The sequence below is a fragment of the Mya arenaria genome, chromosome 15, assembly GCF_026914265.1.
Source record: "Mya arenaria isolate MELC-2E11 chromosome 15, ASM2691426v1".
NCBI lineage: Eukaryota > Metazoa > Mollusca > Bivalvia > Myida > Myidae > Mya > Mya arenaria.
In genome coordinates, this window is record NC_069136.1 from 52,249,935 (window position 1) to 52,265,835 (window position 15,901).

General features: G+C 33.3%; 1 protein-coding gene across 1 annotated transcript; it reads right to left on the bottom strand.

Moving 5' to 3' along the window:
• Window positions 1-198: 198 nt before the first annotated feature.
• LOC128220221 (S-formylglutathione hydrolase-like) lies at window positions 199-15,752 on the bottom strand. The gene is made up of 9 exons (XM_052928519.1): window positions 15,687-15,752; window positions 11,819-11,915; window positions 10,959-11,047; window positions 10,168-10,266; window positions 8,759-8,883; window positions 6,342-6,406; window positions 4,446-4,599; window positions 2,136-2,303; window positions 199-1,165 (listed from the first exon to the last, which is right to left on the bottom strand). The coding sequence occupies exons 2-9, from the start codon at window positions 11,887-11,889 to the stop codon at window positions 1,085-1,087; spliced, it is 852 nt and encodes a 283-aa protein (XP_052784479.1). The 5' UTR covers window positions 11,890-11,915; window positions 15,687-15,752; the 3' UTR covers window positions 199-1,084.
• Window positions 15,753-15,901: the final 149 nt, after the last annotated feature.

Below are 15,901 nucleotides of genomic sequence, written 5' to 3' on the forward strand. Positions count from 1 at the left end.
ATTGGAGTTTAGGAATGAAATGATACTATTTCAAGATTCAAGACACATTAAGTGTGTATGTTTTCCACATGAGCATGTAGTCTTCATGTTAGTAGGTAAATATTATTTTATGTAGTTCTACAATATTATACTGTTCTGTACAGTCTGGGACCAATAATAAAAATACTCCCGGATAAGGTGGAATAAAAACAATTTGTTGTTTAACTTTTATTCTGTTAATTGTGAAACAAATAGCAAACTAGCATTCATGATCACAAAATGCAGTCATTAACAAATCACAGTATTAGACAGAAGCTAGACAAACTCTAAAAAAGGATAGGGTAAGGCAATGATTATAAAACATATAACAATCAAACAATAGTGACTACATGACTGTACGTACACTTAATAATGACTATATCCAGCACTAAATCCAAAACAATACAAAATTAATCACATGCATACATTACAATACCTATCCACTTTAATATTCCAGATTTAAAAGATATCCTAATATGCAAACAGGTTTGGCCACAAGTTATGAACAATACAAGTGACAGATCACTTATTTAAGATTTGTGTATTTCTTTTATAATTGTAAAACCTTCAAATAGAGAAGAATTTAATGTAATAATTGAATTATACAGGTGTAACCTTGTCAACTTAATACATGTAATTTATAAAGAAAATTGGTACAGGAGGAATAAGGAATGGCTGGTTAGTGGAGGTGTCAATTAAAAACAGGTGCCCATCTTTTTATATGGATTTCAACAACAATAAAGATTGATTATGAAAAGTAATAACACATTTCAAGTAGTTTTTAATAAATGCCATTATAGAAAAACAACCAGTTAATCTTTCTCTTACATGAATTCCTAAAAAAAAATGATAATGTACATGAATTACTGGAGTAAATGATACTATCCATACAACATCATGTTGCAATTAAATCGAGCATACTCTTTTCCAAAACGGTCAAACATAGTGTTTTGGTAAAGGGTGTATACCAATAACATCTGTTTCAACATTTTCGAATATTTTGTAATACTATATAAGGTTTGAGTTTATATCTCTATAGTTTATTGGACACAAGGGGCTGTTCTAGTCACTGGGTCAGGTATTTCACATGGTGCTTGATGTGCTCCTCCACAAATGAGGCAATGAAGAAGTAACTGTGGTCGTAGCCCTGAAAAAACAGAATTGGGACATGTAGTTGCATCCCAGTATAATATTTTCAAGATGCACTGTCACAGATTGACAGTTTTTGCATTGTTTTTAATATTTTGTCTCAGAATCAGTTGATTTTGGCCTTAATGCCTTCAATTAGGCATGTAAGATAACTCACTATGGAACAGAACTCAAGGAAAACTGCCGAAAACTCGAAGTTCTTAAAGCCCTAGTAACGTTTTCAGTCATAAAACATCAATTATCAAATGAAAATTATGAAAAATTGAGGTCTTATATCACTGGTTTACTGGCGTTTACACAATAATTGGTTCATTCTTAGACAAAATATTTAAAAAAGGTTGTAAAACATTGAATCTGTGAGAGTGCAGCTTTACAGGACCATTGGGTGTAGTAGTATATATGTCTGTTCACCCAAGAGGCTGAGGGTTCAAACCCCACCAGTGTTGCTTTCTCACGGCCTCTCAAAATGGACACCATTAACAGTTTCTTCCCAAGAAACAGACAGGAGAGTGATTCAATAAGCTTATAATAAAATTTCGTCAAAATGGAAATAAAAGAAAGAAGTATTAATTTAAGTAATGCAATTTCAATGGTCTCAAATATAACACATTAATGGAATTCTAGAAAAACATGTTAAAATAATGTTATAGATGATTCAACCTGTTTTTGTTTTATTTCATTCATGAACATAAGCAAATACACTTGCCACCTTTAAACAGTTACATACGGCAAACACTTGTCAGTCCTTCTCTGTTAACTCAGATAACTTAAGAGCAATTTCCAAAAACCAAGCCTATTGTCATTGCTTCATGTCCATCAAGTTTCAAGTGAAATCATTTAACAGATTTTAAGTCTGACACATGTATTTTAAAAATTATTTAACATGACAACATGACAGTGATACTTCCACTTTTTTACACATCATAAAACAAAAACATAAAAAAAACACCTTCAACCAAAATGTTTACCTCCTGTATTCTCAACGTAATGGGGACATTATTCTCAGCACAGGCAGCAGACAGGTTGTCAGGCAGTAGTTGGCCCTCAGTGTAGAAGTTGTCTGCCTGTCCCTGGTCTACAAGGATATTGAGTTCTGGCCCTTTGTACTGCTTAGCTAACTCAGTAGCATCATATTCCTGAAAGACAAAACAGTGGTGAATTTGTCTGTTGAAAGATTTGGTCCTCAATGTTGAAGTTATATCCCCTAGATAACAAGGATATTGAGTTCTGGCCCTTTGTACTGCTTGGCTAGCTAAGTAGCATCATATTCCTGAAAGACAATACAATGGTGAATTTGTCTGTTGAAAGAGTCAGTCCTCCATGTCAAAGTTATCTGCCTTGATCTTGTTAACGAGGATATTGAGTTCTGGTTTCTTGTACTGCTTAGCTACCTCAGTAGCATCCTACTCCTGAAAGACAATACCCAGTCAGCCTATATTTGTCTGTTAAAAGAGCTGGTTCTCATTGTTGAAGTTATCTACCTTGACCCATCCTGAAAAAAAATATGGAGTTCTGTCCCCTTGCACTGCTTAGCTTGTGTTGTAGCATCATATTTTTGAAAAGCAATACACAGTTAACCTAAATTTGTTTGTCAGGGTTGCCAGCACTATGGTGAAATAAAATTCCCTGACTTTTCCCTGACTTTTCACTGACCAATTCATGTTTTTCACTGACCAAAATCGTCAAACACATAAACGGCCTCCTGACCTCCCCTATAGCCGTCCAATCCTCCCATTATCTTTTTGCATGTAAACTTGTATTTATTTTCCAAAATATAAAACATTTACATTGTACATCAAAGTAATGATTCAAACATAGTGTTCTACTATTCTTAACTATTTCTATTCAAACACAGTGTGACTGTTGGTCAGTGAAACATGTGAAACATTAGCATGAAAACAAGAACATAGGGCTCATTTTGGCATATCATGAAATAATCACTATAAAATTAAAGACTTTGAATGAGTATGGTAAGTAAGTGTGAAAAAAAGTTAGTGTGAAAAACATAGCATTGCATAATTTAACCAGTTTCCATCATGTTTGCAAGACAAATCCTCTTGTACAATTTCTTAGTGTCAAAGCAAAAAGCAAAGCAGGTTATATGCCAATATGGTAGTTTGGTATACATGTATACTGACTAGATTTTGTTAGTAATTAAAAGCCCTTCTAGTTCTACCCAACACTTAAACTCTGTGTCCGTAAGCCAGTTATTATTGAAAGATGTCTGTTTTGAACTCATATTTGTTAATTTGTCATGCTAACAAGGAAGAGCCTGAAACAGAGTAATTTAATTATATTATCTGCCATCAAATCCCTTTATTAGATGATATAAAGAAACCGCAACACCTGAAACAAGGATAATAATCTATAGATTAGAATATAATGTCAGGTAAATTCTCTTTTCTGGTGTTATATTCCTACAATACAACAGAAATTACGTATTAGTCAGCTCTGGAGGCAAGGGTTGCAAAGCCTTTCAGTCTTTAGGCTGAATGATGTTCTAAGGTAAATAATGGGTATTATAATCACTAAGTTAACATATAATGCTTCTTAATATCACAGTTTACTGTTATTTGAATTTAATGCTTAACTGTGAGAGTGATAAAGTCAAATATTAAATGCCTAAAGACTGCCATAGCCAAGAAAGACCTTCAATGCGTATATTTTTCGACCTTTGAAATAATTTTTCCCTGACTTTTCCCTGACTTTTCAGGATTTTCATTTTTCACTGACCAAATTTCAAAATTCCCTGACAATTCCCTGACCTTGAAAAAATACCCAATTTCCCTGACTTTTCAAGTCCGCTGGCAACCCTGTTTGTGAAAAGAGCTGGGCCTCAAAGCAGAAGTTCCCTTGCCCTGGTCCACAATACTACAGAGTTTTGGCCCTATGTACCACTTAGCTAGCTAGGTAGTTGAAAGACAACACACAGTATTCATTATATATCCTGACACAATGTGTTTAACTTATTATTATGTACGATAATTGTTTGGCAAGTAACAGTTCTTCATGTTTGTTGTGGTGAGTATATAGAGGATTTTAGACATCAATGATTTCAAACAGGTGGGAGTCCGCCACCACAGAAATATGCTTGTAGGGATTGTTTCCTCAGATTTCCTGATACTTGCAACATCTCAGACCTCAGGTATTTTTACAAATTTCTGTGCTCTTGGGAAGAGCTTTAGACAACAATTTTGCCAGTTTGTCTAAATCCCCTTGGTGAAGCCGCCAGACCCACGACGGGAAAACATTGATAGGTACTAGATATCTCCACCAACCTTCCATTTTGCCTGTTCCGGTCCCAGGTATCCAGTGAATGCCTTAATGCCCCATGGAGCCTTGATGGGGTTGGATATCGGGGCGAATGCACTCACAGACTTGAACTTGCCCGGGTTTTTCAGAGCACAGATTAGGGCTCCATGGCCACCCATACTGGAAATGTCAAGATTCAGTTGTAAATAATGACTGATTAATTGTAAATAGTATCTATATATGAAATATGCATTTATCTGTTCATTTAGAAGTTCTTTACCAAACATTGATACCTTGGGGACAAACAAAAACACTGATTTTAAACAATTTTAGCTCGGACACTATAATAATTTATGGTCCTTTTGTTTTACTTGAATGAATATCATTATATCTATAATTCTATGTACGGATATTTGTCAAGTAAAACTCTTAGAATTTCATTGAAATGTCATATTATTACTTTGTAAACAATATCAAAGGTATATATCCAAGCTGATGATCACCTGTGATTTTTTTTTACATTTACATTTTTCTCAACAAACTGTCTCATTTCAAAGGCAATACAAAGACATCTTTCATTTTGTCAGATACAATCATCCTTTTTTTTAAATGCTGATAACTGACAATCAATGGACGACTTATAAAGAGGGTCAGAGCAGTCAAGTGGTAAGGCAGTCCACCACACCCACACGGTTTTGGAATTGATGCCAACCAGGGGTACTTTCATATGAACTCTAGAAGGCCACCAGTACTGCTTTTTACCCAGGAAATGAACCCAAAAGTATTTCATGGATACTTTCAGCAGTCTTCACAGTATCGCTTAAATAAACTAGTATAAATGAACAACTTGTAAATTAATTTAAGATCACCAATATAATAAATACACAAAGCTGACTGACCAAGAAGCTCAAACCTATATATACCCCTCTCCCTACTAGCCTAATTAAATTTCAAAAAATCAAACAGCATAAGAAGGAATGTGAAGTTCAAGAATAATAAAGCAGAAAATTGAATATACAATAACATATTAAAGAAAGAAAGAAGTACATATGTTGGATTTAAATTCAAATGGCTATACAATTACTAAGATCATCAGTAAGGGAATAGAACTACAACTTTCTATTTTAAGCATATATTAACAACAAGGTATGTGGGATTTAATGGGAACCAATAAAAAAATGATAATAAATCTTGGAAGTTTACATTTGTTTTGCAATTCCAGTTTCTGAAATGTAAGCAATGTGCAAATGAGTATCACCACAGTCCAAGAGAAGAGCTCCACAAGAGGATGACATTGCTCATCTTTTGTTGTTTTGTCAGTTAAAGAGGGGCATAACCTTAATTATTATTGGCAGAGATACGGGCCTTGCTACACATGTGTGGATTGTTTCTGGTTACATGTGTACCAAGTTTCATTTAAATATGTTGAACAAATTTTGATTTATTGAGATATTGCAGAGGCTAAAATTTCAGAACACCGGCAAGATGCCGACAATGACACTTTGAAGGCTATTACAATACCACTACACTTATTCTTTGAAAAACAGATGACCTCATGTAAACGAACAAGACTACAAATATGCAAAGTGTTTACATGTCACAGCTGATATCAACAATTATTACATTGACCAACCAAACAAATTTTTCTTTATTATTTTCAGTAAAAAAGGGGCAATTATCAAAAGATACAACACCTACCACTAAACTTGTACTATGAAATAATTAAAAGTACCTATATATAGAAGTGGAGCAATCTCCAATGCTCCTCTGCTGTTGTGTTTTTGAATTGAATAATGGGCGCAACTCAACAATTATCAAAGCCAGAGTTATGGAACTTGCTTACATATTTTTTAACTTGAATGGAACAAAACATAAGATAACATTGTAAAACTACCTATTACAAACACATGTAAGTTGCAAACCTGTGTCCAAATATGGAGATCTTGTCTGCATCGGTGTTGAAATTACTGTTGATTATGGCCGGAAGCTAAAACAGAAAAATCTGTTCATTTTCATCCAGATTTAAAACTATATGATAAAGTTTCAAAAGAATATTTTTAAGGTTAAATGTGTTTCCATCACCAATGTAAATATATCATAGTTGCAGTAAATATTGTCTCATATTTCCATCTTATCTTTGTATACATGTGCTCCAGATCTTCATGTTTTTGTTTAACATCATAATACATCATGCATTTAAGGTACATGTATATGTCCTGCTTTACATGAGAGCATTCTGCAAGAATGTATGAATAAACTCTACATGACAATTAGGCCTAAAAAAAAATATGTCTGTTTCCTGTAACCCGACCGACCTTAATTTTTTACCACCGACCGCAATTTTTTTATGCCCCAAAATTAGAAAAGTCAGATTTTTAGCGTTCTCTGGCCTGTGATGACAACGATAATTTAAATAATTTAGTGGTGTCCGAATCGTCGCATAGTTACAAACGTTTCCGGTTTGACAAGTTGAAACAATGGCAAAAAGATTAATGGCTGTGACATTAAACTGTAGGGCTTTCAATTGACCCGAGCTCCCGGGTTTTAACGCACAGAAATCGTAAATGACCCGAAATCGATGCATCATACATTTGTAGTATGCGTCAGTTTTGACCCGGGATATATTGGTGTGAGAGTCAGTATCATCTGAAAGGAGCCTCAATGCATGATCTGTATGTTTGTTTAACCCGCCAGAGCAATTAACACCCGAGGTGACAAGTGACTATCGATCTGGAATCTGATCGGTAACCATTCAATATTAGCAGCACTCAAACTCAATGACGTAATATTAACTCCGCCCATTATGCAAATTAACGGATACCTTCCACTTTTTTACTAAGTGCGATTGTTTTGAAAAACAACAATGCTATTAAGATATATTTTGTTCAATTATTTTAATTTGTTTTATTATATCTCCGATTATTAAAAAAGAATTCTTATAAGTTTTTAATGAGTTGACAGAAAAATAAACATTTTTCGTACCACATGGACTAAAAAGCGCGGGAAACAGGTGCACGCTAACTTCCTGTCAATTTTAATGAAAATGAAAGGAGAACTGCTTAGATCGTTGTCAGTGTTATAGTTAAGTTCTAAAACAAAAAAGTATTGTATGGTTATGGTTATGCCATTTATGAAAAATACTATGTTGCAATATTGGCAATAGGAACATTGAATGTTTTTGTTTACTTCCGGAAAAAAAGATAAACGTGAAAGTGAAACTGAAAGTTCAAGTAAGAAAGATGTCGTTGCAACTAAACAATTGCTGGTGCATATTGGAATTTGACAAGGATGCACTGGGTTACATAACGAAGATGCATTAACTAAATAATACGTTTGTCAGAGTCAGAACATATTTTTCCAAGTTTTGACTCTGGGAATTTTTTAACCACCGTAGTCCAGTGAAGTCCAGAAAAGGAAATAAGACAAGGTATTCTATTAAAAGTTATATTGATTATTTTTCATCGTGCTTGAGATTTTTAGAGAATGAATAGTGGATCTTTAACAGCAGATCTTTTTAAAATACTGGAAATTGTTAAAAAAAAATAAGTTGTGGAAACTATTTAATGAAGGTACTGTATGTTTACTAGTTTTGCTGTTTTACTGTTTAAAAAAAATGGTATTAATTTTTGATCAGTCAGTCCAAGCTTTTTTGATACTGATTCTATTCCATAAACATATCATTTTACACTGTTCGCTGCCGAGTCAGTAGCTAAGGTTTAAGTGGCCAAGCAGTGAACAACGAAGACCATGGGTCTATCTTTTGTGGAGATTCAACTTGATATTATTACACAGTCTATTTTAAAATAGTTTGTGCAATAATATCATGTTTTAATATTACAAAATGTATGCATTTTGAAAATTTTGTTTAAAACATTTGCCAAAAATAAATTGTCTAAATGTTATTTGATTCACTTTTTCACTGGGTTATATTTGCAAAGTGTAAAGATAAACTGCTTCCCTGGTGAACATACTGACAATACCAACCCATCTTTTTTTCAGCATGTTACAGGAAACAGACATAACTTTTTTTAGGCCTTATCAAAATATGACACATATATCTTAAAAGCCGTGATATGAAATAATTACTTGCAGAAACTACCTAGAAATATAGGGTTGTCAGTTGTTTTTTAAGTCAAACAAGGGGGAAAATTCAATAATTATTCTAGTCAGAGTTAAGTGCCTTTCTTAAACGAACATATTTTAGTTTCTATTAAATATCATCAATGTTGATTGCATTATAACCACATAACAACAAAGACACCTAGGCTATGGCAATACCTCAACATTTTTTTTGAAAAACATGCTGATAACACATGTTCTTTCTCATTCATAAAAATACCTCTTTGGTTATGTAGGAATACATTCGGTAGTTCGTCTTCCACTTCTCTTCTGTAGCGTCAACATAAAATCCAGCACCAGACCCAAAATCATAGGAATCATCTTCTCCCTCAATGTTTACACCTCCTGAAGAATATTGTATGTACCAAGTTCGCCATGGAGCGAAAACCAATGCTCATATCATATGTTGTTGTTGTTGTTTTCCAACCAAACAAGGGACATAACTCAACAATGGTTAAAGACAGAGTTATGGTCATTGATATTACATGTTAACCATTTTAATAATTTACCGGTAAGTAATGGTCAATTTTTTGCCCTACAGCAACACCACCACTAATGACACCCAGGTAAAAACAGACCAGCTAAAAACACCTTTTTATAACCTCAAATTCATGATGGAAAAAAATCTCAAAAGTCAAAGTAAACACAAAATAAGAAAGCAAAAAAATTGTCACTTTGATAAGAAAAAAAAATAACAAGATGTGTCTGATTTCATTGCCCATGGGTACCAAACCACAGGGGTTTCTTTCGATTTGTTTTACCCTTTATATTTTATAAAGACTTTATAATATATATATCAGGTAAAAACATTAATGAAAATTCCTCTGTACCCAACAGGAGGTCAAAATATGTCAGAAAGATATTGTCTTATGGCAATAAATATATAAGGGTTTTGCAGAAAAAATAATGGTAGGTCGGGAAAACGAAAACATTTTTTTTTGGTATGTCTAAAAATATGATAATAATGATTTAGTTCTGTTCCCTAGTTTACAGACTGTTGAAGCTTAAAATATTTTAAGTTCTTTTTTGCTTGTCACCTCACTCCTATTGACGACCAGTAGATTGTACTTGAATCATTTCAAAATATTGAATTACCAATCAATTGATATCATTTACCATTATCTATTACAGTAATTCACAGCCACTACTCTCGTACTTTGATCCCGGAGACCTACATCAATTACACTCACATTACTACCAATAATCCTTTTTATTGCTGTTATGCTAAATTAAATTTGCTTTACAATTTAGACCAGGACTACTATTCATAAAACATATTAAGTCATTCCATAACTTCTTTTCAGATTTTATTTTGTCAAATTAAAAAGCATATATGAAGGCTTTTTCAAACATTAAAAAACATTAAACTGTATTTTCAAAAAAGTAAATTATTGTTAAAATAAAGTATGTCAGAAGTTATCAAATATAAAGTAATAACTTGTTTTTTTTTAACGTTTTAGGTAACCACGCAGTGCTGTCCTAGACAACTCTGAACTGATGATTATCTCAGACCACTGTTTTCAATACTGCTTTACACATTAAATGGACAGTGCTTTCTTGGTGTAATTTACTGCCATTTATCGGATAATTCTCCCCAAGACAACTAGCCAAAAGTAACGGTAGACCTACGTGGGCTTGTATCCGGGGCAACGAGGATCACTCCTTTCTCAGCTGCCACTCGCTGGGCTCCGGCCTTTGTAACAAAATTCTGCTCTGTACATGTCAGCCCTGGAAGATAAGAGCATTTATGACAAACTTTATCATATTGTCACCTTTGCCTCGACTTTCTGCTTTAAACATATAAAACTCAAAGAACCCTTTATGGTCTTAATACACTGATGTATTTTTGAGTGCTTCTGAGATTAACATGTTCTGTTACAGTTCAGTTATTCTCAGGTGGTAACAAAGAATAAGTATTAATTAATCATCTGTTCATTTTTAGCTATCCATTCTGGTTTGTTTTATTAAACCTTTATTATTAAAAAAGGTTTCTACCTAAAGGCATATAGTGGATGGATTATGTACAACTCTATCAAAATGATGAATTGTGAAGGGCTGGGCATATACTGCAATACAGCATTTGGTACATTGTTGCAGCAATATCACAGCCGGAAGCAATTATTTAATTTTGGGCATATGTACTTAAATTCATATAAATTTTCAGAAGGTTAAAATTTGCATCCACCAGCCAGTTGTATAAAATTGTTTATTTTTGGTTTGGTCAAAAGAAAGCCAAAATGTTAATTGATTGGTCAATATATTAAAATAACTATTATGAACCAATCATATGATTTAAATGTGCAAGCTAGGGTAAAGATAACCCATGGTAAACTTACATAAATCTGATTCAATTTGGCTGCTCGTCTGTAAGCAAAAAATCAAGAATATGAAACCATGCCAAATTAAAAAATCCGCAATACCTGAGAGCCAGTATATAACCGGCAGTTTCTTGTTCGCCACTTGGGATGGAAGGTAGATGCCAAATTTCATGGCACACTTGCACTCTGAACTGTCAAAAATAACCAAGTCAATATATATTCATATATCATTATAAGAAAAAAAAGCCAGTTGGGATGGGTTAAATCCTTTTTCAAAAACAGGTAGGGAAGGTAGGCTTTTTATTTATTTATTTCTTCATTAGACTTCATATAAGATTGTAATTTACATCATTGGAGAATGGTGCTAAAGTAATCTTCTGTATAAAGCTTTCAAGGTGTTAAAGTACGTATTAAAACACACACTTAAACAAAATAGTTATATTTTTATTTTTTTAACAACTGACTTTAAAAAAGGTAGGGCAAGGGTTCATTTCGTAGGCAGGGTCGAGTAACCTGAACCAAATGTGTTGTTTTTAGGCCTAATCATATCATTTACAGGGCCCTCATATAACTCTGTGAGAAAGGTGCTTTACCCCTCTGTCATGGGAATTAGCAAATAGGGAATAAAATCTTTGTTCCAAATATATCAATGAGAGTTAGATTTATTTTGGAAACATTTTATCACAATTGTTCTTAATCATGACTCGGTTATAAGCTTGGATTTTTGGCAGGCAATACAGCATCATGGGTTACTGCCCTATGAAAATCTACATGATTATCAATGAAAACAATATGGCAGAATTCAGACTAACATAAAATTAAGCTTAGTTCTAACCCTTGCCCTTCATTTTTAAAAGAAAAATATTTAAAATACTTTAAATTTGAACTCAGATGCATTTGATAGTTATTGCAATTCCATGAACTAATTTTCGACAAAAGAAACAAATTTGTTCAGCTTTTACCTTTCATGGCTGAACACCTTCTGAAGGCCACCAAACATTTTGTTGCTAGATACTTCAGTTAAAGCTGCCATCTTGCTGTTGTATGTACTCAGGAATCCTAAAATCATATCAATTTTCACATATATCAGTATGGCGAAATGTGTCTTGATGAAGTTAAGTGATTTTTTAGTTCATCTTTTAATTCATACTACACATCCTGGGGGTACTTATAAAATTCAATTTCCACTCTTCATGTTGTATAGATTGTGTGTGAGAAAAATATTTGAAAGTAAAGGGAATTATTAACTAAGCACAGAAAACAAGAAAGATTGTACCAATAAAACTATGAAGCCATACCATAATAGTAGAAGTTATCCAGTATAATAATTATGTTACACTACCAACCACTCATCTTTTCTCGATTTTGCTGATTGCCATGATTTTTCCATACTGCGGATGTTATCTTTTTAATCTATTTTTCACTTTACCCCCTCCGATATAAGCATTTTGCACACTGCCTTCATTACTATAATTTGCCCCGCGTCCTTTCAACCCTATATGCAGTGCTAAGAAGTGTAAATTTATAAATGGTTATTAAGGTACCTATATTGAAAACAATGTAGTGTATAATAGCTAGTGACGTTAAAGGAAATTTTCCACACGAAAACTAGGCAAGAAGTCAGCTCCCATGTTTACAGATTTTGTTAACATGTACATGGGACATAAAAAACAAACAATGCAGTTTATTATACAGTAGATATGAACATGTTTCATAGTATTCTAGTCTGCATATATTTATAGTCTAACAAAATTGAATGTTCTATTTACAGGTATATTATAAATATTTGCGCCAATTAAACCAATGTCTTTTTTTATTTACTGTTTTTTCATTCGTATTTACACCGTATTCTCACATGTTGTTACGTTGAAAATTTCTGTTTTTATCTATCTTTATCAGGGGGTCCTCTCAAGGGAAGTAGTGTTAAATAATATTTATTTCGAAACTCTTGTTCACTATTTTAACTTCAGGAATAAAGCAAATTATCATATATCAGCATGTTATAGAATTATTAGTGACTGTTCTGTATTAACAAATACTACGGTTTCTTGTTTAAGAGATTTGTGGACATGCTTCAAATAATTTGTCATTGTCCCTGTATTTACCTCTGAATAGGACAATTCCGTTCCATAGAAGTTGCACTTAACCTTCGTACAACTATCCTTTCCTAATTTAGTGAAATGTTGCCACACTTCAGACCATTTTCCTGACAAATCCACCCTCATTAACTACACACAATACAGAGTACTGGGAATATTTTCGCACAATTTATAATGGCATGACCATTCTGAATAAAAAGTCTGCAATTTTGTTAATGTTTACAGCTGTTAAACAACACAATGCTGTTTAATATTTAAAATATATACATAACAAATCACAGTTTAACTAACACTTTGCGCAATGGCAACTTTTTACATGAAAACTTAAAGCTGTACTCTCATAGATTGAATGTTTTGACAACTTTTTTAGTTTTTATCTCGGAATGAGCCAATTTTTGCGAAAATGCATGGAAACCAGTTATAAAAGACTGCTGACAAAAAATTAGATCACAGATTTATATATTTCAAAAATTAATTTATGCTTTTTTCTGAAACCATTAGTTACGGTTTAAGCCATAAAACATTAATTTTCGAACGTAAATATGAAATCTGCAATCTGATCTTTTGTCAGCAATCTTTTATCATTGGTTTGCAAATATTTATGCAAAGATTTGCTCTTTCCAAGACAAAAAAAAAAAAAGTTGTAAAAACAGTATATCTGTGAGAGTGCAGCTTTAATTCAATTATGTTTTTTTTTTTATCAGTTTTGACACTTACAAAAAAAGTACAATAACCTCTGCTCTTCCAACAAAGACGCAAGAAAATGAAAGGAGCTACTGGTGCAAACTCTAACTAAAGACATGAAAGCTCTTCACAGATATATTTAGTTGTCAATTTCAAAATTGCTTTAAGGCCAAAAAAAAAAATATGTCTGGTTCAGGAAACATTGTCCCAAAAAATTAGGAGGGTAGGCATTTTTTCCATTTTTTTTTTTTTTTTTTTTTTTTTTTTTGGACGTATGTTGTCTATGTGTAGACGATGCACAGAGCAGTCAGATCACTTTGTAACTCCCAGCATGTGGTATTGTGATGTGTGCTTGTTTCAATGCAGTCATTTAACCACATAATAACAGAGCATTTCAACCCTGTATTATCTGTAAGGACCACAATGGAAATAAGGTTTTATTTTAACTCTTTTTTGTGTTATCCTTGACATAAATGTTATATATGTTTATACATGTTTAAATTTGTATTTGTCATGTTATATGCAATTTTTATGTCGAATAAATCTATCTAATCTATCTAACCATGTATCATCTTTGTTTATTCACATTATTTTCCTTTTCTATGCTTGCTGTTTATGTACCCTATGCCTTTTAGTCACCCTCTGTACAATGCTAACCTGCACAAAGAGTTCACAAAAGAGATTCATGTACAACCTAGTATTTTATAAAAATTCCATTTTTTAAAGATTTCTGTCGACAATTTTGTTTAAAATATCTTGTAAAGATAAGTCACTTTAATACATCTCTTTTGTGAATTCTGTCATTGTAACAAATGCACATTGTGAGTGGTGTTGCACAAAATCATATAAGGCATTAGCTAGGCAACCTTAGTGCACTGAGGACCTAGGGGTCCAGGTTAGAAGAGCAACAAAAGTATTATCCAATACTTTGTGAGTTTAATATTATTAATTGACTGTTGATATATTTCCCAAACACAATTATTAAAGTACAAAATGCGTACATTCAATGACATGGCAATTTTTTCACTGATATATATTTAATGACATTCACTGAAAATCTTCTGATACTTTTACTTAAAGGGGTTGGTACTCTGCTCCATGTTCACATTTTTGGAGTTTTATGGCCATCAAAGTGGCTGGTGAACACGCCATGGGCGCCGCCATTGTTGTGCGCTCTATTAACCCAAAGATCGATATAAACGCGCTCTATTAAGCCAAAGAGCAATAACTACAGAAAAGAAAATTTTCAATGCGCAGTATAGCGGTTTTCGGCCGCGATTTCGAAAAAAAAGTTTAGGGTCGGCGGGTAAAAAATAGGGTCGGTCGGGTTTCCTGAACCAGACATATTTTTTTTTTTGGCCTAAAACAAACACTCAATATTCCAGCGACCTAATTATGAAGTGTGAAGAATAAGATTGTTTTCCCTTAAAATCGAGTGAAACCCATTCTGCAAGCATGGTACAACTAACAATCTTTTTTTTGTACCCGAACACCTGTTAAAATATCTGCATGTCACAGTAAGCCGCCTAGCCTTGATATGCTGCTTGCATGTTTTCGGAAGTGATAGGTGGTAGCAGATGAACACTGTGATATGCTTATCACTGTATTTCCTTATGCGGAATATACCTGCAATTCAACATAATGACGCAATCTCTCCCTCGAAGGCAACGTGTTATTAGCAAAATACACAAGGAAGTTGGTAGTGTACTTACATGAGTGCATGAAAATACATTGGAAACAAGGGAGCAATAAATATTTCCAGTAACAAATTTATAGAAGTATTCTAGTAAAGAAGCGTCGCATAGGATCGGAATACGGAACGCTACGGGGAACTGCTTAAGAAACTCCTCCAAACCCTCAAAATTTGAGTACCACTAGGACTAATTCCATGAGGTTATGATATTTTCTGACACCGACTATTACAATCATGAACATATTCGCAGTTTTATCAAATATTTAAAATAATATCCACTTGATATAAATACAACATTATAATGATAATAAGCTCTAACATTCTGTATATATATCTTACGATGACATTACGTACTTAAAGAGAAGTTAGCAAAAGTATTGACGCCGACAACGATTTGGACTTTGCCACGACCAAACAACATCCAGCAGATATATATGCGCTGCAAAGTAGACCAGCATGAATACTGAACTTGGAAGCAAAGACATTTACAAATTCCATCTTTGTCGAAATTTTCAGACGATGTTAGTAATAATGTATTGAAATTTTGTCAAATTGTCAGTTGTTAAGCT

Bases quoted from the DNA above. Each gene is read 5' to 3' on its own strand.
- LOC128220221 (XM_052928519.1), bottom strand. From the start codon at position 11,889: ATGGCAGCTTTAACTGAAGTATCTAGCAACAAAATGTTTGGTGGCCTT. The intron at 8,884-10,167 runs GTAGGTCTACCG...AATATTCTTCAG, and splicing joins TGCCCCGGATACAAGCCCAC to GAGGTGTAAACATTGAGGGA. The intron at 1,166-2,135 runs GTAAACATTTTG...CTGTTTTTTCAG, and splicing joins TTACGTTGAGAATACAGGAG to GGCTACGACCACAGTTACTT.